Below are 21,648 nucleotides of genomic sequence, written 5' to 3'. Positions count from 1 at the left end.
TTGACTTGGTGGATGGTGGAGCCCTAGCTGTATCAGGGACCAGGACAGTGGCAGGTTGAGGGAGAGGCAATGAGCTTTACTTGCAGGCCTCGAGGAAGGGACAGGCTGGAGGTAGAGGTTCTGAGGTGTCAGCACTGAGAACAGTGGGAAGCCATGCAGTGGGTGAGATCGCCTCCTAGCAGGGAGCAGGTGCAGAGAGCAAAGAGCAACAGGCCTCAGATAAGACTGTCATGGGTGATAGGGAAGGAGGAGACAGCAAAGGAGATGGAGGAAGAGCAGCTGGAGAGACAGGAGGAGAGCTGGGGAGTGCAGGGCCAGGGAGGCCATCAGGGGGAGTGGAGCAAGGTCTAGAGGCCTGAGGCTGCAGCTCCCGCACCTGCTGGGCTGGCAGGGCCAAGGGCAGCCAGGGCCCCACTGCGGCTGCATCCTGTACCTTGTCTATAGACTTCCTCATGCACAAGCTGACAGCTTTGGACACGGGGAAGACCTGCCTGATGAAGGCCTTGTTAAACATCAACCCCAACACCAAGGAGATTGTGCGGATCCTGCTCACCTTCGCCGAGGAGAATGACATCCTGGACAGGTTCATCAATGCCAAGTACACAGAGGAGGCCTATGAAGGTATCCTGCCCGCCGAGGGGAGGGTGGGGTATGGGACTGCAGGGCCACAGCCGGCCATGCCATGCAGAGGCACTGCTGCCACTGAGAAGCCTGGAGCACTTGGAGTGGTGCCGGACACATGACAGTCACTCCTCTCTTCCTTCCTTTATTCTGCAAATAATTTTGAGGACTGACTACATGCCAGGTGTTGTTTTGGCACTGGGGTGCAGTGGTGAACAAGACAGATTAAGGCTACTGGTCTAAATAAGGTAATGTGACAGAAAGTGACTGGGGAAGAGCAATGTTAGAGTAGATGGTCCGAGAGGTGACCTTTGACCTGAGGCCTGTGTGATGAGAAGGATCCAGAGCAAGGCTAGGGCAAGAGCCCCGAGATGGGAATGAGCGTGGTGTGTTCGAGTAAGGGAAAGAAAGAGAGAGATGAGGCTAGAGAGCCAGGCAGGGGCCACAAAAGGCAACTATTAGTGTCATCATCATCATTATTAACTGCCCCATTTGGGTCTCAATTTTGTGGCTCTCCTCGCAGGTGGGCCAGAGAGGGGTCAGGAAGACCAAATTTCCCTGCCCAGGAAATCCACTGTGAATAATCAGTAAGGTGTGTCCGCCTCTGAGGTTTTGGAGAGTAAACAGTCCTTTAGGGTCTTATGAGGTGCTTGTGCAAAAATGATTGGCTTAAGAATAACCGCATGCCATCTTGCTGATATTCCAGGGGGCGCTAAACATCTCAGCTTTTTCCCGGTGGGAGTGTAGCTCAGGCCCTTTACCCTTCTTATGGGAGAAAGTTGCTTTGATTTATTGTTTGAACTCTGCAGACTCTCAAAAGAGGTTTAGTTACACATAAGAGCAAGTCAAGAATTGTGACAATTAGAAGCTATGGGGTGGAGGAGAAGAACCCAAGTTCAGCCCCTGAGTGCTGAACTGCACACTGAGCTCCCTGGTAGCCAAAGAAAAGAGAGAAATTGGGTAAGACATATTGTGTTCTCAGCCTGTCAGTAGGGAGTTGGCAGTAGTCCTGTAAATGAGAAATTCAAGCTTGATGCCTCAAGCTTGCCTGTTCTGATCCTTCTCTCCTTTCAGTCCCCTTCTGTCCCCTCCTTTCTTCTCATCAGTATTTCAGGGACTTCCAGACTCCCTATTCTAGCACATTCCCTTTGAGGTCAGGGATGGAGTCTGCTGCCTGTAGTTCATGCCCTGGTGCTCTTAGGGTCTCACATAAGACATGCTTAATATATATTTTTTGAATGAATAAATGAAGGTTGTTAGTGTCTCTATTAAGGCTTTGCTGTCCTGGCCACAAGTCGTTACCTGTCTCCTTTCTCAGCTTCCCCTTGTCCCTTCCTTCTTTCATGAATCTGCCTCTTGCTGGTGGGCTTGTGGGGGGGCTCTGGGCACCCACTTTGTCTCTGCACAGTGGGAGGAGACATTTATTCCCACCTTCCTAGAAGCCAACCCCATCACCGTTCTGTCCGCTGATGGAACCTGCTGATGCCCTCCCTTCAGGGTTTTAGGCAGTCCCCGCTGGGGCTGGGGGTTCAGCAGAGTAGCATTTTTCCTCACTTTGGGCAGGTTGCCTTGCCTCTCTGAGCCTCAGTTTCCCCATTCAGTAGGATCTAATGTTTCCTCCCTATGCTGCTAAAAGGATCCAATGACAACTTTATTGATATTATTTTTAAACATATCAGAGGCTTTCAGAGCCTTACTTTTTTCTTTTAACAATTATTCAACTAAAACATCTTATTAAAATTTTTTTAAATGTAAAAGTTGAGATATTAGCATAATGAACCTCTATATATCCATCATCCAGATTCAACATAACAATTTGTTTTTAATTACATAGACTAGTTACATGAATAGAATTTCATTGTAAAACATTCCAACATTTTAGATAAGTTAAAAGAAAACACCCTTTACCTGTCTCCTACTCTCTGTATCCTCTGAGGACTTTTCTAGGCCTTTCACATATGTGGATATGGGCGCATTGAAATAGTTTTACTTATTTACTTACTTAACATAAAGTAGTATTGTACTATCTCATTGCTCTACACTTGCTTTTCGTGATGAACTCAGTGTCTTAGAGAACTCCTCATGCCAGAATATGAAAGTCTAGCTTCTTTTCACCAACTTAGTCTGCAGTGCAGCCATATCATGGCTAATTTCACCATTTCCCTATTGACAGACATCCAGGTGGTTTCTAATTTTTTGCTACAACAATGTCGCAGTGCACGTTCTTTTCTATTACCCCGTGTGCAGGTGTATATATGTTTTAGGAAAATACCTGGAATTGGAATATCTGGGTTCAGGACATGCATCCATATTTAAAATTACAATAGTGTTTTGACAAATCTGCCTCTGGGAGGTAGTGATTTACTCTCCCCTACGACAGGGGACAAACGTACTCATTTTCCTACCCTTTCACTCAGACTGGAAATTATCCTTATCCTTTTTTTGGGGGGGTCTTTGCCAATCTGGCGGGTGAAAAGTGTTACCTCAGTGATTCCAAACATCTTTCACTTTGTTTATTGGCTATGTGTATTTTCTCCTTTGTGAGATGATTGTTTATACTCTTCTCAGTTTTCTTGTAGGTTATTTGTCTTACTATTGATTTGTAGGTACTCTTAATATATTATGGACTTCAGAAAAACACATCATCCTCTTTACACATCTCAAATATTTTCAGCCTATCATTTGTCTTTTAATTTTCTTTAAAATGTAGTTAAGATATCTTTTGAAATACAGAAATCTTTAATTTTTACATAAACACATATGTCAGTTTCTTCTTTGTGGTTTTCTGAATTTAGGATCTTGCTTAAGAAGGTCTTTCCTTCCAAAAGGTTAAATACATTTTCCAGTTTTAAAAAAATGCTTAGTTCTTTAATCCATCAGGACTTTATATTTGTGTATGACATGGTGACAGTCTTTGGAAAATACTGTTTCTGTTGAGACATTTTGAGAAACTCCCCCGCCCACACCAACCCGGTATCTGGTCCCTTCCATCTGGACATTCTATAGTCTCCACCAACAGGGTTAATGCGTCTCCCCCCATCCTTCTTTTCCCCAGTCACCAAAGTGTCATCCACCCACCGTCAGGGACACCTGGATCTTACCTGACACGCCCCTTCTCCCCCAGCCCCCCAGACCATCCTGAGGGCTCTTTCTCTTTGGGGTCTATGGACTTCCTTCTCTCTCCACGCTTACTGTCCCCACTTTAGTTCAGCCGTCATTATCTCTTTCTCTGGTCTTGGCTTCTTCTAACGCATCCTCCAGGTTTGCAGCCAGAGTGATCCGAAAACACATGCACAAAACCCAGAACTCTGGTCCTGCCATTTCCCCGCTTAAACGCCTGCTGTGCCTTCTCACGGCCCATAGTGTGGGTTCTCCCCTCTTACCCTGGCTCATGAGCCGGCCGCACCTGCTTCCTCTGGGAAGCCCCCGGACCCTCTCGGGCTGCTGAGAGCCCCGCTCTGGGGGCCGCAGTCCTGCACCTGTCTGAGTCATAGCACCCAGTGCTGAGTGAGACGGTGAGTTTCTGGAGGGAAGCATAAAAACTGCACCCCGCGTACCTCTGTCCCCCCAGCGCCTGGGACCGGAGCACGGAGCACACGCTCCATAAACATTCCTTGCGTCCCCGCAAGCGAAGTTGGGACTCTTGGTGGCCGGGTGACACAGACAAGCAGCTATTGTTTCCCTGTGCTTCTGAGGAGGGGATGGAGGCCCGGGACGGTGGCTATGTCACCGGGGCCCCAGGCGCTGAGCGCCCCGCCATCCCCGCCCGGTCCGCAGGGCAGACGGCGCTGAACATCGCCATCGAGCGGCGCCAGGGAGACATCACCGCGGTGCTCATCGCCGCCGGCGCCGACGTCAACGCCCACGCCAAGGGGGTCTTCTTCAACCCCAAGTACCAGCACGAAGGCTTCTACTTCGGTGGGTGCAGAGCCCGCCCCGCGCCAGCTGCAGGCGCGAGGTCTGAGGAGAGGGGGAGGTGGGGGGGAGGGGGAGAGGAGGATGGGGGAGGGGACGATGTAGGGGGAGGGAGGGAGGGTGAGGGGGGAGGGGAGGGTGAGGGGGAGGGAGGGAGGGTGAGGGGGAGGGGGAGGATGAAGGGAGAGGGGGAGGGGAGGGTGAGGGTGAGGGAGGGAGGGTGAAGGGGGAGGGGAGGGTGAGGGGGGAGGGGAGGTGGGGGGAGGGGGAGAGGAGGATGGGGAGGGGAGGATGTAGGGTGAGGGAGGGGGGAGGGGTGGGGGAGGGTGAGGGAGGAAGGGTGAGGGGGAGGGGAGGGTGAGGGGGGAGGGGAGGAGGATGGGGGAGGGGAGGATGTAGGGGGAGGGAGGGGAGGATGAAGGGAGAGGGGGAGGGGAGGATGAGGGGGAGGGGGAGGGGAGGATGAAGGGAGAGGGGAGGGGAGGATGAGGGGGAGGGGGAGGGGACGTGGGGGGAGGGGGAGAGGAGGATGGGGGAGGGGAGGATGTGGGGGGGAGGGGAGGATGTAGGGGGAGGGAGGGGAGGGGAGGATGTGGGGAGGGAGGGGAGGATGTAGGGGGAGGGAGGGGAGGGGGGAGGGGCTTGCTCTGGCTCTGCCTGACCGTCCCTTCCCAAGAGGCGCTGGCGGCCGGGTGGAGACCCCACTGCGGGGTAGAAGGGTTTGAGGCCCCAGCGGACAGAGCCGGGACGGGGAGGGTCTGGGGAGGTGGGATGGAGGAGCCTGCGGTCCGGCGGGGAGCTCGAGGGGTAGGGTGCCACCCAGAGACCTGGGAGGGAGGCCGAGGAGACAGCTGCATTTTATAGGTGAGCAGATGGTTCTGAGAAGGAAGTGACTGTGAAGTGCAGTAAGGCGATCAGGTAGGGGTCCTCACTTCCAACTGTGGCCTCTGTCCCCTGTGCTCAGTGCCTCCCAGGAGTACAAACAGGAAATCGAAAGTGGGAGGACAAAAATTCCTCCCACTAGATTAAGGGAGTCCAAAAGAAATTGGGGTTAGGGTGCTCTGGGTGAAAAGAGATTGAAATGTATAGTTTAGATGTAGAGAAATTCACCATTTTAGTGTGCATTTGTGTTCACTTTCACAAACGCACACAGTTTTGTGTCACCACTAGGATCAGGACAAGGAACAAACAGCTCCATGGCACCAAAACATTTCTCAGTGCAACTTTGTAGTCAATCCCTCCTCCCACCCCAGCCCTACCCTACGGCCACTGGTCCGTCTTCTCTTCTGGAGGTTTTTCAATCAGCAGGACTAGATGGGTCTGGGCATCCTTGGGGATGGGGTCTTGTCCTGTTCATTTTGTGTCCCTGTTGCCCACCATAGAACCTGGCTGGAGCTGGTGCTGGGCAGCATTTTTTGGGTGGGAAGAAGAAGGAATGGGAGGGTGAAGCCCAGGAGGGAAGCTTCAGGAGACCTGGCGTCCAGTCCTGGTGCTGTCCCAGACTTGCCGTGTGACCACGTGTGGGTCGCTTGCCTTCTCTTTTCTTAACAAACATTTACTGAGCATTTACTATCTCCGTCAGGCACTGTTCTAGGTGCCTGTAATATATCAGCAAACAAAACGAAGATCCCTGCCCTCATGGAACTTACATTCTAGATGGAGCGAGAGACCATCGATGATAAACATTACAAATAAGAACGTTACATGCTATGTAGAAAATGATGAGTGCTATTGAAAAATACAAAGTAAAGCAGGGGAAGGGGATTCAGGAGTTCTGTCTGGGTGGGAGGGAGGTGGGTTACAATTTTCAATAGGGTGGTTAGGGTGACTCATTGAAAAGGTGATGTTGAGCAAAGACTTGAAGGAGGGGAGGGAGAGATGCAGATCTCTACAGGCAGCAGGCACAGCCTGTGCAAAGGCCCTGAGGTAGGAAAATGCCCAGTGTTTTTGGAGAGAAGGAAGAAGTCCACTGTGGCTGGAAGAGAGTGAGTGTGGGGGAGAGTAGAAGAGGAGCTCAGAAGATGTAGGACTTTGTGGGCTGTTGGTGGAACTTTAGCTTTTATTCTGGTTGAGGTGGGACTTACGTGTTCACAGGGATGGTCCGGAGGACCAGGGTGGAAGCAGGGAGACCAGTTGGGAGGCTATTGCAGTGATCTAGCTTTAGTCTTCCCCTTGGACAAGGGCAAGATGGGGACGGCCAGGGAAACTTGGGGGTCAATCGTGCTGAGATGGTCAGGATACAGGCCCTGGTCCTGGGTTTTGGAGGACACTGCTTCTGGCCCATCAGAGAACCGAGCCCCATTATAATCTTCCTCCAGGTGAGACACCCCTGGCCTTGGCAGCGTGTACCAACCAGCCCGAGATTGTGCAGCTGCTGATGGAATATGAGCAGACAGACATCACCTCGCAGGACTCACGGGGAAACAACATCCTACATGCGCTGGTGACAGTGGCCGAGGACTTCAAGACGCAGAATGACTTTGTGAAGCGCATGTATGACATGATCCTGCTGAGAAGTGGCAACTGGGAGCTGGAAACCACGTGCAACAACGACGGCCTCACTCCGCTGCAGCTGGCTGCTAAGATGGGCAAGGCCGAGGTGCGGCCCTGGGGGGCGGGAGGTTGGGGAGACACTGCTGCTACTGCCAGCCCTGGGGGCCCCCTGCAGCTCCCACAGATCACAGCCTCAGCCCTGGGAAGGTCCTAGCCTCGGGTCCAGAAGTTCAATGTGGCCCGAAGTGGGCTTGTTCTGAGTGACCACACAGAGCCAGTGAGGTGCATCCTGTGGGCCCGTTCTGTGGACTTCAGTCCCGAATACTCCATGTTTCTGTCTCTTGCCCTGAGACTCCTTTGTTGAGGCCGGACAGGGAAAGCCTTAAAGGCTAAGGTGACACCATATCTCACATGCCTTGTGGCTGAGAATTCCCATGTGGTGAGGCACCCAAGAAGAGGCTGAGTATCTGACTTTCAGGACCTTTGACCTCTCATGAGGACAAGTTCCAGAATGACTGCTCTGGGTCCAGAGCTAGTGGGCAGCTGTTCCCTGATTATGGGGACATACTCAGCCAGCCTGCTTATCAGGTTGAGACTCTGAGCCACATACCCGGCAGAGAGTGTGGCTGATTGGGGCCCTTTGTGCTTTGTGTGATGTGTCCGAGCAACTCAAGGCTTAGCCAGGATCCTTAGTGGAGACACTGGCTGGGCTGGGCTAAGATCTCTATTCATGGCAGGAGTCATGGCTTGGTCTGAGGTCAAGGTCAAGACTCAGGTTCTTCTTCTCAGGGAACAGATCCTAAGGTCTAAGCCTGTTCTTCAGCCTTGCTATCTCCCAGCCCTGGGAAGGGACTGTGGGTCCTGGGAGGCTGCAGGAAGATGCTGGGTAGGTGGTGGCTATTGAGCAACCACAGCTGTGCCAGGCTCAGGGCCTCCCTAGTCAGCTGCTCTGAGGGTGTGGGTCTTGTCCCAGTGACCAGGGCTGGGGCCCACAAGGGGCCTTTTTATTCTTTTGTTGGGGGAGGAGGCGGTGGAGAATGGCTTCAACAGAGGAGGAATTGTGTGCCTGCCTCCCCCATCTCCTGCCTATCCCTGGGGGCTTTGAGGAGTCAGATTGTAGTTGCAGGTTGAGCTCCCTCCAAGGCTTTTTCCCCGCATACCGTAGTGGCGTGTGCTCTGCCTGCCACCCAAGCCCAGTGAGGAAGTGTCCTGCACAGAACATGGCCCCAGGACCCCCTTATTCTCTAGAGGATAATGTGCCCACCATGGCCAGTCTGGGGGAGGCACCTGTACCCCCACCCCACCTCCCCAGCTCCTTTTCTCCTTTATTCAGTGTCCTTTGGAAAACTTTTCTGGATGTTGCTCAAATTGGCTACTATGCTGGGTGTAGAGGGTACAGTGAAACTTAAGACACAGATCCTGTCCTTGCGGCTTTTAGAGGCTGGGGTGCAAGATGGGGAGACCTGCCTTATTCCTAGGAGCTCTTTGCCTGGGCTCTGGGGACAGGACTGTCCTGTGAGATGGGATGGGATTCCCCCTGGATCACATAAGGTCAGGCCCCTGACACTTTCCCAGTGTCTTCTGGGTCTTGGGTTGGTACCCCAGGAAGCCCTGGTCCCCACCCTAAAGTAACCAGGGCTCAATTTCCAGGAAGTGGTGAGCTGGAAAGCTACTGCAGAAGCTCTCTATACAGCCTGCCCTTTGGAACCACCCAGAAAGGTTTACAAAATGCAGACTCCTGGGTCCTGCCCCTAGAGATTTGGATTTCATTAGTTGGTGGTATGGGATTTTTAAAGTTCTCCAGTGGTCCTAACATGCAGCAGAATTTAAGGATCACCAACCTACAAAGTGGGTCCCACGGGCCTCTTGATAAAGGTTGGTGTCTTATGTCACCACCTGTTTGGCCAGAGTAGTGAGCTTCAGTTGGAGGGGTCTTGACTGAGGGTGGGGTGGGGAAGCTGGAAAAATTTCTAGCTTCTTCTCAAGTTTAGGCCAAATAGAAATTGTTCCTAAAAGTTGTCAGTTTCTGGAATCTTCACTGAACTGTGTCCCCAGCTGGTGTAAAGATTTACAAGTTGATCATGCATCTTTCTGCAGCATGCGGAGGGTCTTCACATCTTTTGTCTCTGGTATTTCCTGGGGAGATGGTGTATTAGTCCATTTCTGTCGCTTATAATAAAATACATGGAACTGGGTGGTTTATAAAGAAAACAATATTTATTGCTTACAGTTTCGGAGGCTGGGAAGTCCAGAGTCCAGGGAATACATCTGGTGAGGGTCTTGTTGGTGGCGACAGTAACCCAGGGGTCTCACATGGCAGAAAATGGTGGAGCAGAGAGACTCAGCTCCTCATTCACTCTCCTTTTAAAGCCCTCAGAACCAAGCCCATGACCACCATTTTTAATCCATTCACTGGGCATGGTCCTCAGAATCTAATCACCCCTTCAAGGCCCCACCTTCTAATTACTGTAATAGGATTTCCCACCTTCAACAGTTACCGTGGGGATCAAGCTACTAATACATAAAACTTGGGGGATACAATCCATATCACATGGGCAGAAAAGCGAGTTTTATGCACATTCCACAGATAAAGCTGGGGCCCAGGGCTTATGGCCTCAGGCGCAGAGGTGGGACTCAAACCATCCTTGGTGGGAGCGTTTTCCCGGGCCTAGCCTGCCCCTGGCTGGACCAGCCCTGACAGCCCCAAGCCCTGTTCTGCGGCTGATGGCTGTTCCTCTTCCTGGCCCCAGATCCTGAAGTACATCCTGAGTCGTGAGATCAAGGAGAAACGGCTCCGGAGCCTGTCCAGGAAGTTCACTGATTGGGCGTACGGGCCTGTGTCATCCTCTCTTTACGACCTCACCAATGTGGACACCATGACAGACAACTCGGTGCTGGAAATCATTGTCTACAACACCAACATCGATGTGGGTCTCTTGGGTGGACTGGAAAGGGCAGGGGCAGGGGACAGATGCTGGGCTCAGCTGTTGGTTGACCTTGACTTGTAGACCCTGGTGGTGGGGGGTCTCTTGGCCCCAGATTCATGGGCAGTTTGGGTGTGAGTATAAGTGAGGGTAGTTGGGGTTATCTTCTCCATCTTGTTTCTCTCCCACTTCCCCTGCTGGTTTATATGGCCAGACGTGGAATCCTTTCTTCCCCCAAACCCGATCCCCCGTGAGGGTCAGGAAGTGCACAGCTGGAGCAATCAGGGTGGCCTTCCTGGAGGAGCTAGAGGGGGAGGTAGGTGAAGCTGGAGACGCAGCGAGGGTCCACTGTGGGAGGCTTTCAGCTCTTGGTGGGAAGGGAGGCTGCAGGCCGGGTCTTCATCCTTCATATTCTACCAAGAATCTTGTCCGAGGTCTCTCTCTCTGCACCCTCCCAGCAGCCCACTTGATAAGGCAGGGATCGTTACCAGTTTTATACTTGAGGAAACTGAGGCCCAGAGAGGGTCAGGGGCTGTCCTAAGGTCACACAGCGAAGGGGAGGCCAATTGGGGCTGGAACCCCAGTCACCCGCCACCCTCCCTCCGCCCTCACTCCCTGCTGTGGGTCATGCCCTCGTGCTGGAAGCCCCAGGCTCCGGTGGCATTCACTGCTGCCTGAGTACACTGGGAAGGAGCCTCAGGAGCCGGAAATTACCCCTCCGACATTTCCAGCCAAACCAGTTCATTGGGCATAATGACTGGCCCCTTCTGCCAGGGGCGGCGCTGACTCAGAGATCTTGATGGTTCTTTTGAAAACGGTCCCTCCCTCTGTCCCTTGTCACCACCGTGACTGGTGGTGTTCTACCCCCAGAACCGGCACGAGATGCTGACTCTGGAGCCCCTGCACACGCTGCTGCATATGAAGTGGAAGAAATTTGCCAAGTACATGTTCTTCCTGTCCTTCTGCTTTTATTTCTTCTACAACATCACCCTGACTCTCGTCTCTTACTACCGCCCCCGGGAGGAGGAGGTACGTGGGTCCCTCGCCGGGAGGGGGTGGTCAGAGTGGGAGGAGCTTGGAGCTGCCCCATGTGCAGATGGGGAAGCTGAGGCCCAGAGAGGCCAAGAGATTTGTGTGGGGTCCTCTAATTGCTGTTCTTCACGGTTTCTGGGGAACTGAACGTGTCTTTGGTGCTTGGCTGGGCTAAGCCCCAGGTGGACCCATGTTGGGTGGAGAGTTGGAGGGTTAAGAGACCGAGGCCCTGCCCAGGTTCTCTATCCAAATCTAGAACTGATTCTGTGTTTCTGAGGGCCACAGGAAATGGGATGGGGGAGAGGTCACTTGGACAAGCTTCCCCACCACTCTGGGCCTCAGTTTCCCATCCATCACACGGGGCTTTGTTACCTGTGTTATGAGGTCCTTTGAGTGTCTGAATGTGGATGGGCTCTGGAAGACTAATGCTCGGGGATGTGAGGGGTTAATGGCACATGTTGGACTGTAGTCCTCGCTGTAGAGTTCTGGGCTCCCTCCGAGGGTGGGGAAGGCAGGGAGCAGGGAGCTGCTGTTCCTTCCCCTGCTCTGTGCAGGGGGCCGGTTTCATGCTGGCCTCTGGTCAGCTTGAGGGCTTGGCATGTGCACCTGTTTTGGTCCCTCCGGAGCTGCTTCTACCCCTGCGCCTCTCACTCCCCGTCTTGACCATCCATCCCCTTTCCTCCCCAGGCCCTCCCACATCCCTTGGCCCTGACGCACAAGATGGGGTGGCTGCAGCTCTTAGGGAGGATGTTCGTGCTCATCTGGGCCATGTGCATCTCTGTGAAAGAGGTGAGGGGGCCAGACTGCCCTGCAAGGCAGGTGGGCGAGAGTAGGCCTGGCTGTGGTCCCTGCTCTGCCATTACTGCTGGGGGCCTTTGGGGAGGCATCTCCTTTGTAAGCCTTTGATTTCTGTGTTATAACATGGGAATAAATGAATAAGGCAGGCCTATCCTACCTCCCTTATCTACCTACCCCACCGTGCATCTGTCCAACCATCCACCATTTATCTACCCTCCTGCCCCTTCTCTGCCTCCATGCACCTGTCCAATCATCTGCCCTCCCTCCTTGACCTAGCTACTCATTCATCCATTCAAATACCCACTCATTCTTACCCACTGCCCTTCATCCTTTATCCAATCGTCTTTTTATCTGTCCATCCCTCCCTCCCTCCATCCATCCATTCATCCACTCATCCAATGAGTCAACAGGTATATTCAGAACACCTTCTACATGTGAAGCCCTGGGGGAAGTGATAGGGATGGAGGGAGTTTGTCCTCTTCAAGCTCACAGTCTGGTAGGGGACTTAACCTAGGCACAAACATCTAGACTTTAAGGTAGACTTTGAAGAGGGCCCTAAATTGGGTTCAGACCAGTGCTCAGAGGAAGGAAGATGATTTTTATTTGGGGACAGGGGGATGTAGGGAAGGCTTGAAGGCAGAGATGGCACTTACTCTGGTAGGGTAGCATTGGGCATGAGGACATTGGGAACAAGGTCAATGCAAGGTGGATGTGGGGAACAGCATGAACAGAGGCCCAGAGGCTGGCAAGCCTGGCCATATTTGGGGAAGAGCAGGTAGCTGTAGTGACTGTGCTGCTTTGCAGGTTCTGGGGTGATGAAGGGGGTGAGGAGAATAAGAGGTAACAAGATTTAAGGGAGCATCCTCCCTCACCGTGGGGTCGCCTCCATCCCCCAGGCACATGTCCCCTTCCACACCCCCCACCTGGGCTTTGGCTGGGCCTTCCCACACTCACCCCTTACTGAGTCTCAGTCCTGGAGAGCACCCCCTCCTCAGACCCTCCAGCGAGGGGCATGACGAAGGGCAGTTATTCTTTCCTCTCCGGCCTTAGGGCATCGCAATTTTCCTGCTGAGACCCTCGGATCTGCAGTCCATCCTCTCGGATGCCTGGTTTCACTTTGTCTTGTAAGTAGGTCTGCCCCTTGGTCACCATCTCATAGGCAGGGCCAAAGTTTTTTTTTGTTCCTCTGGAATAGCCACCTTACCATGTCACCATGTCCCAGTCATTCTGCCATAATTCCGTGGCCAGGAATTTCCTCACTTCCTCCTGGTAAGAGAGGTACAAAATGCCCACGGAGAGGATCAGAAAACCTTAGGGCAGTGCCTACCATCCAGTGGAAATTGATGGCTGACTCCACCCTGTCACTTAGACCCAGGCACAGGCAGCCTGGAGAAGGCACAGAAAGGCTTAGCAGTCCTGTTGACTTTTTTGCAAAGGGATGTATCTCCTCCTAGTTGCATGGGGCCTAGAAGTTGCCACCTTGGCAGTTCTGGACTGGAAGGTCCCTGAGAAATCATGGAGTCTCATCTGTAGACAACACTGAAGTTCCCAGAGCAGTGAGTCACTGACAGTCACACGGAGCTTCAGTGGTGGCGAAGCTCCAGCCTCCCTGTCATCTTCACCCCAAGCTAGTGCGAGGTGGCAATCACAGGGCCCGAGTCAGAAAGCCCAGCTCTGCAGCCTCTCTGACCGAGGTCATGTGCAGCTGACATCAAAGGCTTATGTGACCTCTAAATGAACAGAGGCTGATTAGGCATTGCTGGCACGGAAGGGAACAGAACCCACGGATCGGGCTGAAGAATGCTGAGCTCCACAGTTCTGCAGACCCATCGAAGTCTCTCTTCTGATCATTTGGGAGGCGGGCTTATAGGACCTTGAATCTTGGCCTGATGTTTCCAAACACTAGGTGTGTTATTAAGTATGTGCCTGCCTTCCAGAAGCACGAGCCAAGATCTTCATCCCCGTGGGCAGATGGGGCACCCAGATACTGAGATAACTGGATAGGCCGGGTGCAGCACTGCTCACGATACAAACCAGTGCAAGTCTGTCATATTTAAGGAAGTATGATGATTCCGGAGAAAAAGCCACTTATACAGCTACTGGTTGTAGTGCAGACTAAAAGCACCAATGCATTGTCCTGCTCTTCTGCTTCGTAGCTGTTTTGTTAGAGTAGAAGAAGGCATAGACATCCTTCCTCATTTCAGTCCCAAATGCAGTTGATCAACCAGACGTTCGTTCTTCACTGCACCAGAAACACAAGCTTGCCTCTGTCCTTACTTTGGTTAAGTATTTTATAATTGTGGAAAATGCCTAATGTTATAGACAAGAGAGTCTTTTAAATGAGATTTTGCATAAATGATGGTGTTTATACACTGTTTAGGAGTAGATTTTGATCTTTCACATTTGGTCTGTATTGTACCTTAAAAAATTTAAATTCTGGTAAAATACACGTAACATGAAAGTTACCATCTTAACCATTTTTAAGTGTACAGCTCAATACTGTTAAGTACATTCACATTGCTGTGCAACTAATTCCAGAACTCTTTCATCTTGTAAAGCTGGAGCTCTGTCCCCATTAAACAACAGCTTATTCTCTTTCCCCCACTGGTAACTACCATTCTACTTTCTACCTCTATGAATTTGACTATTCTAGGTACCTCATATATGTGGAATCATACAGTATTTGTCTTTTTGTGACTGTCTTATTTTACTCTGCATATATCATAATTTTTTAAAAAAGATGAGAAAATAGTAGGTTTTGGGGGACTTTGTTATGATTGGCTTGTAAATAAAGTTGTTGGCAGCTTTTGTCATCTGTGTTAAATAGGTAATCATTCGCCATATGCTTGGTTTACCCCAGTGATTCCCCAAAGTATGTGGGAATCAGAAATCACGTGGGTGATTTAAAAACTATATGGCCTCCTAGGCTGTACCCCAGAATCTCCTGGGGCCCTGGGGATCTGTATTTTTTTTAAAAAGTCCCCGTTAGCTGCAACCAGCCCACTGCTGGCCCCAACTCACATCTGGTGATGTGGTCTACAAGGCTGGGTTGTAGATGGAGTCGAGTAGATCTGAGCCAGCCTTATCTGTCTCTTCAGCATCAGCCACCAGGGTGACCGGTCAGGCGTTTGTGGGAGGTTTGGGGATTTGAATATCTCTGCCCTCATGCTGAGAAGTAAGTAAGGCCCTTGTCTCCTGTGTCTCCTGAACAGTTTTATCCAAGCTGTGCTTGTGATACTGTCTGTCTTCTTGTACTTGTTTGCCTACAAAGAGTACCTCGCCTGCCTCGTGCTGGCCATGGCCCTGGGCTGGGCGAACATGCTCTACTACACGCGGGGGTTCCAGTCCATGGGCATGTACAGTGTCATGATCCAGAAGGTGCGTTGGGAGCTGTGCAGGCGGGAGGGCCTTCAGAGGATGTCCATTTTCACATGGAGAAACTGAGATCTGGAGAGGCTGAACAAGCGGCAGTCTACTGCTCTTTCTCCTGAATGCCATGGTCTCTGTGCTTGTTGGGCAGTGGGAAGGGAGATACTTTGTGAAGGAATGGTCTCAGCCCTGGGCAGAGGTGGGCTGGTCAATATCTGAAAACTGCTTTCTGGGGGTGGGGGGAGGGGAAACAAGTAAATAAATAAATAAATAAATGTGTACGGGGGTACTTCAAAACATTCGTGGAAAAATATAATTAAAAGATAATATGATTCTTTCCACTAACTTTTGTGGGGTACAGAGTTGACTATCAGTATTTGCACAGGCTTTTTGAAGTACCTCATATATACATTTTTATTATAAACTTATAAATTTTATGATAAATTTATTATAAATTTTACTATATAAAGGATGTATAGCACAATTTGCAAGTAATAAAATATGCAATACCCTTAATTGTATCAGCACCATGCTCTAACCAACTGAGGTAACCGCCTTTATTGTAAATTCCAAGTAGCCAGTTGAGTTTCTCAGAATAATCTGTTGCTTTTATTGAACGCTTCTATCTATTGCCAACCTGTGGCTGCAATTGACAAATGTGTCAATTGCAGCCTACATGAATATTGGTTGATATCTTTTTGTACTTTATAAACAGTAAGATGAAAGTGAAGCAGTGGAGACTTAAGCTGGAATGTCACTTGTTTGTCTATGATGAAAGCAACTTCTTTGCTGAAAAGGATAATAGTTTGCAAATGCAAGATGAATATTTTGTTAATATTTGCGTGCCATTCACAATATAATGGCTACAGACAAAACACATTTTTAAGTTTAATCTGCCTTAACAGTTTCTCCATCATGGTCTTAAATCTAGATTTAGACTTCAACAAAGGAATGAGTCAGTTTCTGATTTGTAGCATTTACTAATTTTCATGGTGTAAATACTCGTCCTTTGGCCAATTTCCAGCTACCAGCATTATGTCACTGAATATGGAGCTGGGAGGAAATGCAGTGTCACATTATTATACAATATTTCCACCATATGGCTACAATAAGTATAAATAACCTCAAAAGCCTCGATAATTGTAAAATGTGGTGAAATAACTAGGAAGTGATGAGTTTTGAATATTTATCATCTCTGTTTTAAACATAATTTATTTAATTATGCATTTATATCATTTAATTTTTTTGCAATACAAAATACCTTCTCTCCCCCCACCCCCGGTTTATTGTGGTATAATTGAAAAATAAAATTGTGTACATTTCAGGCGTACAGTGTGAGGATCTGATATATTCATATATTATGAATTGATTACCAGTTTCAAGTTAATTAACACATCCATCACCTCACATATTTACACTTTTTGCGTGTGTGTGGTGAGAACATTTAAGATCTATTCTCAGCAAATTTCAATCATACAATACAGTATTGTTAACTATAGTCATCATGCTGTATATTAGATCTCCAGAACGTATTCATCTCATAACTGAACATTTGATCTCATGGCTGTGTGTAACAACCAGCTCACAAAATTCATGAAAAGTTAACAATCAGCTCTTGGGAGCCGGAGTGAGCTGGCTGCAGGATGCCACTGCCCCCAGGAAGTGTGAGGATTCTAGACGTGAGCTCCTGCGGAGAAGGGTGCAGGGTGAATCTCAGCAGGGACAGAGAGACTGTGTTCCAGCAGGTGGACGGAGGAGAGAACTGAGGGGGAAGGGGCCCAGAGCTGAGCCTTGGAGCTTCGGGAGGATTCAGCAAGGGGTGGGAGAATGGCCTGCGAGAAGGTGTGGCTAGGGTAGGAAGTGTACAGTGAATATGTGCTCAGACCTTACACTTGAACATCTCTATTTCTTTGTAGGTGATTTTGCATGATGTTCTGAAGTTCTTGTTTGTATATATCGTGTTCTTACTTGGATTTGGAGTAGGTAACTGATTTATAAATAACAGTAACTCCCACATTTGTAAAGCCCTTTGTAGAGATGTCAAATGACAAAGCACACAGCGGCCTTGGTAGCAATGATCTCAGCTACCAGTGGGCACTTGCCATGCTCAGCATTTTCAAAGGGCTATCTTCTTACTTCTCTCACTCACTTCTTAAGGGCCCTACCTCTCAAATGCCACAATCAGATTTCCACTCTCTTAACACTGTTACAATGGGGGTTAAGTTTCAATGAGTTTTTAGGGGACATTCAATCCACAGCACCCTGTTATGTCCCCCCCAGCCCTGGCCTCCCTGATCGAGAAGTGTCCCAAGGTCAACAAGGATTGCACCTCTTACGGCAGCTTCAGTGACGCAGTGCTGGAACTCTTCAAGCTCACCATAGGCCTGGGAGATCTGAACATCCAGCAGAACTCCAAGTACCCCATCCTCTTTCTGTTCCTGCTCATCACCTACGTCATCCTCACCTTTGTCCTCCTCCTCAACATGCTCATCGCCCTCATGGGAGAGACCGTGGAGAACGTCTCCAAGGAGAGTGAGCGTATCTGGCGCCTACAGGTGAGCCTGGGCAGAGACCCCAGTGCGGGTGCCTTCACTGGGCACATGGTCTCTGACAACCATCAGCACTGGTGGGTCTGGGGCGGGGCCTGGGAATCTGCATAAGTTCCTCTGTGATTGGCCAGGCTTGAGGAAGCCTTAGTCCTGGTTCTTTTAGTACAGGGTCTAGGAAGTGTGGCTGAACAACAGCACATGTAAGAGAAACTCAGACTTAAGGAGGTGCTCTGCTCAGAGTCAACAGAGTGATGTGTGGATGTCAAAGTGCATTAAGAGAATTATAGGGTATAGAACAATGGAGGTGACAGTTCTGCTCTACTCCGTCCTGGCCTCAACACTCCTCACACGCTGAGGACACCAGAGGTGGTGATCAGGTTTGGGAGAGGACTGGAGATTGTGCCTCACAAGAAATGATTGTTGGAACAAGGGTTGAAGAAGGTGGGAGTTCCTTCAGATACCTGCAGAGCTACCCGTGAAAGAGGGAATGGCCCCCATCTGTGGCCCCAGAAGGCAGAACTGAGGTACATGGGAGAACTGTAGGGAGAAAGGCTTTGATGTGACACAAGGAAGGTGCTAATTATTAAGGACTGTTGATAACTTCAGTAGGCCAGGAAAACTCAAAGGGGATTCTAAGCCTGGGAGGGGGGTAGGACTACATGATGTCTGAACTTTCCTTCACCCTGGGATTCCAGGATCCTAACGTTTTCAGTTAGAAAGCTCCTGGGCTTCCAGAAACATTATTTATGTTATGCTTAAAGCCATCTAAACATCTTTCCCAAACTTTCTGCTATTTCATTTTTGAGTTCTGTAGATTAGCTGAGCTCTTCAGAGCTATACGTTAAGCATCCAGTGAAGGTGTGGTGGGCTGTTTGGTGGTGTGTGCACATACTATATGTGTACGTGTGTGTGTGCATGCATACTGTGTGTGTGTGTTCATGTGTGCATACTGTGTGTGTGCGTGTGTGCATACTGTGTGTGTGTTCATGTGTGCATACTGTGTGTGTGCGTGTGTACGTGTGTGCATACTGTGTGTGTGTGCATGCATACTGTGTGTGTGTGTGTTCATGTGTACATACTGTGTGTGTGTGTGTGCATACTGTGTTTGTGCGTGTGTGCATACTGTGTGTGTGTGTGCATGTGCGTGAGCATGTACCCACTGCTGTGGAGCTGTGTTCCTGGGCTGGCTCTGAGCAAGGTGCTTAGGCTTGTTTATGTCCCCAGAGAGCCAGGACGATCTTGGAGTATGAGAAAATGTTACCAGAATGGCTGAGGAGCAGATTCCGGATGGGAGAGCTGTGTAAAGTGGCAGAGGAAGATTTCCGACTGTGTCTGCGGTAATGGAGGGAAATGGGCCCTTTGGTGGTAGTCTTAGGGGTGCGTGGTGGGTACGAGCCAGCCAACAGGATGTTAGAGAAAGAGCATAGCTGCTTGCTCGCTGTAGCCACTTCTCCCCTGGACTCCTGGAAGATGGAATTTGCTCTTATGGGGTCGTGGGTCCTGGGACAGTAGGGAGGAGACTGCTGGCAGTGGCTCCCCTCTCTGCCCTTTTGCAGGTACCTCTAGGGCCTCCCCGTGTCCAATGTCTAGTTTAGAAAAGATTTGCCAACCTGGCATTCTTTATCCTTCTCTCTACCCTGTGTGGATTCATGTAACACCAGGGGACCTCGGGCACATCTAATCACAGGCAAATGGAAAATAAAACAGCTCCTTTTGACAGATCTCAACCTTTTTGATTTTTAAAAAAGTCCTTGCGCATCCCATGACCACATTTTCTGCTAAGTCCACCTCTTCCTGCCCCCTTCCTGACTGCCTGACCCGACAGACTACCTTTTTTGGATATGACTGTACCTTACCCTACTTCTCTGACTGAAATTCCCACTTCCTGAAAACAGTCATTTCTGACTGTAATCTTTACTCTAACAAGTATTTCTGATTTCAATACCCTCACTCTAGAGATGTTCTCTTTAGCTGTAATCTAGCATCGCAGATGCTGCCCACTCCTACTGGGATATGGACTCTGATCACCTTCTCTGAGTGCATCCTTAGCCCTAGCTAATCTTGTGCTCGTTTAATCCTCACATCTGAGCCTGGGCCTCTCTCCCTCCTTCCCTCCTTCCCTGTGGGCTCCCTCTCGCCAGTCAGGCCGAGCTGCTGATGTCTGAAGATGTGCCCTTTACACCTTTCTGAGCAAGTTACAGGATTTCTGGGTCCCATACACTGGGAAGAGACCTGGTCCCTTGATGCCTGGTGAAATGGGGACTTGGGCATGTTTCAAACCCTAACAATGCTGGTGTGGCCATGTGGGGCAGGAGTGCTTCTTGGTCCCTGGAACAGACAGAAGGGGAGCTGTCTAGAAAACAGGACATCCCAAGCGCAGTGCGATTTGTTTGCATTTGATGAGGTGCAGTTGTGAAGTAGTGACAGTGATTATCATCACTTGCAGGATCAATGAGGTGAAGTGGACCGAATGGAAAACGCACGTCTCCTTCCTTAATGAAGATCCAGGGCCCGTGAGACGGACAGGTACTATTGCTGTGAGGCCATCTGGGGTCCACTTCCATGGTCATGTCTGACCATGTGACCTTGGGCAAGTCAAGTCTGATGGCCCTGATTTTCCCTATCTGTAAAGCGGGGAAGGTTGAATTAAATTGGTTCTCAGGTCTTTCTGAGAACCAATTTTATAACCCTAGTTTGAACCACTCTTAAAAATTAAGTGGTGCCCTTAGACATGGAAGCATAGCATGTGGAATGCTGTATTTCTAAAGCAGTTTTTTTGTTTTTTTTTTCAAAACAGATATCAACAAAATACAAGATTCTTCCAGGAGCAATAGCAAAACCACGCTCAATGCATTTGAGGAAATAGATGAATTTCCGGAAACTTCTGTGTAGAAGCAGAAGCCAGAGTTGGTGTGAACTGTGGGTTGTCTGATGCTGCAGGCTGAGTCCTGGACTCTGCTGAGGGGCTTTGCAGAGTGGCAGACCCCGGCTCTGCTGGCCTGGAAGCAGAATGTGCTCTCATGCTGAGTGGGTGGGAAACACCCTGGATTTTGTTACTTGGCACAAAGTTTATGGAAACCCATGGCCAGCAGTCCTGAGCCTGGGAATCTCCTGAAGTCCTGGGTGAATTCCCTGGTTTTACCAACTACAGGTAAAACCTGACTTGGCTGGGAGAGACAGGTGGTGGGGAAGGGGCAGGGACCTGAGGAAGAGGAAGAGGAGTCTTTCCTCCTGCTGACATCTCCTTGTCAGCCCCTACCCAGCCTGCACACTCCACTGTCTCTCCTGCTGTGACTGGTTCTATGGATTTGTGGGAGACTTTTGATCCCACCCCAGAATGTGCAAGGGACTGAGCTAAGCTGGACATCCTGGGGAAGGAAGAGAATGAGCTGTGGAATGCCCTCCCGGGGCCTTCAAGGAACAGGAAACCACCGTTGGCACCTCAAGGCTCCAACTTTCTCAAACTGAGAGATATTTTTAGTAGTGTAATTAACACAGGGATTTTTTTTTCAATATAAAAATGACATTTCAGTTTTGAATGAAAATTACTTCAGATGAAGTACGTGATTTTAAAAGCTGAGAAATAGATTTTGGGCTTTTGGGTTGGACGTAAGTATTATATACTTGGCCTCAGGGTGGCCAGAGCAGGACAAAAAGCTTTTCTTCACACACACAAAAGATCACATGAGAAACGCCAGGCAGGTCCTGCCGGGCAGCTGCGATCTGGGTGAAAGGACTTGGCTCTCTTCCTTGTGCCAGTCTTGCAAGAGCACATGCCTCCGAGCTGGGATCATGGCTTCATCTGAAACAGAAATAGCAGCGGCTCTACTTATATGGCCTTAAACCTCAGAGGTTGCTAGTATACATCAGTATTTCTCCTTGGGAAAATTTAGCAAAATACCTGAAATGCTCTGGTATTAAGTATTTTTGTTAACTGTGAATTTTGA

At 49.9% G+C, this 21,648-nt stretch overlaps 1 protein-coding gene across 1 annotated transcript in view; it reads left to right on the top strand.

The window, feature by feature from the left end:
• Nucleotides 1-20,593, top strand: part of TRPV3 (transient receptor potential cation channel subfamily V member 3) — a 31,184-nt gene extending 10,591 nt beyond the window's left edge. Inside the window, exons 6-18 of the mRNA XM_063111744.1 lie at nt 445-621; nt 4,399-4,539; nt 6,855-7,135; nt 9,780-9,956; nt 10,824-10,982; nt 11,673-11,774; nt 12,834-12,907; nt 14,996-15,161; nt 17,069-17,135; nt 17,433-17,707; nt 18,926-19,038; nt 20,148-20,227; nt 20,499-20,593. Of these exons, the coding sequence (XP_062967814.1) occupies nt 445-621; nt 4,399-4,539; nt 6,855-7,135; nt 9,780-9,956; nt 10,824-10,982; nt 11,673-11,774; nt 12,834-12,907; nt 14,996-15,161; nt 17,069-17,135; nt 17,433-17,707; nt 18,926-19,038; nt 20,148-20,227; nt 20,499-20,593 (1,907 nt within the window). The remainder of the gene's footprint in view (nt 1-444; nt 622-4,398; nt 4,540-6,854; nt 7,136-9,779; nt 9,957-10,823; nt 10,983-11,672; nt 11,775-12,833; nt 12,908-14,995; nt 15,162-17,068; nt 17,136-17,432; nt 17,708-18,925; nt 19,039-20,147; nt 20,228-20,498) is intronic.
• Nucleotides 20,594-21,648: the final 1,055 nt, after the last annotated feature.

Source organism: Cynocephalus volans, chromosome 10, assembly GCF_027409185.1.
Source record: "Cynocephalus volans isolate mCynVol1 chromosome 10, mCynVol1.pri, whole genome shotgun sequence".
In the NCBI taxonomy this organism is placed as follows: Eukaryota; Metazoa; Chordata; class Mammalia; order Dermoptera; family Cynocephalidae; genus Cynocephalus; species Cynocephalus volans.
This window is presented reverse-complemented; position numbering and strand designations above follow the sequence as displayed.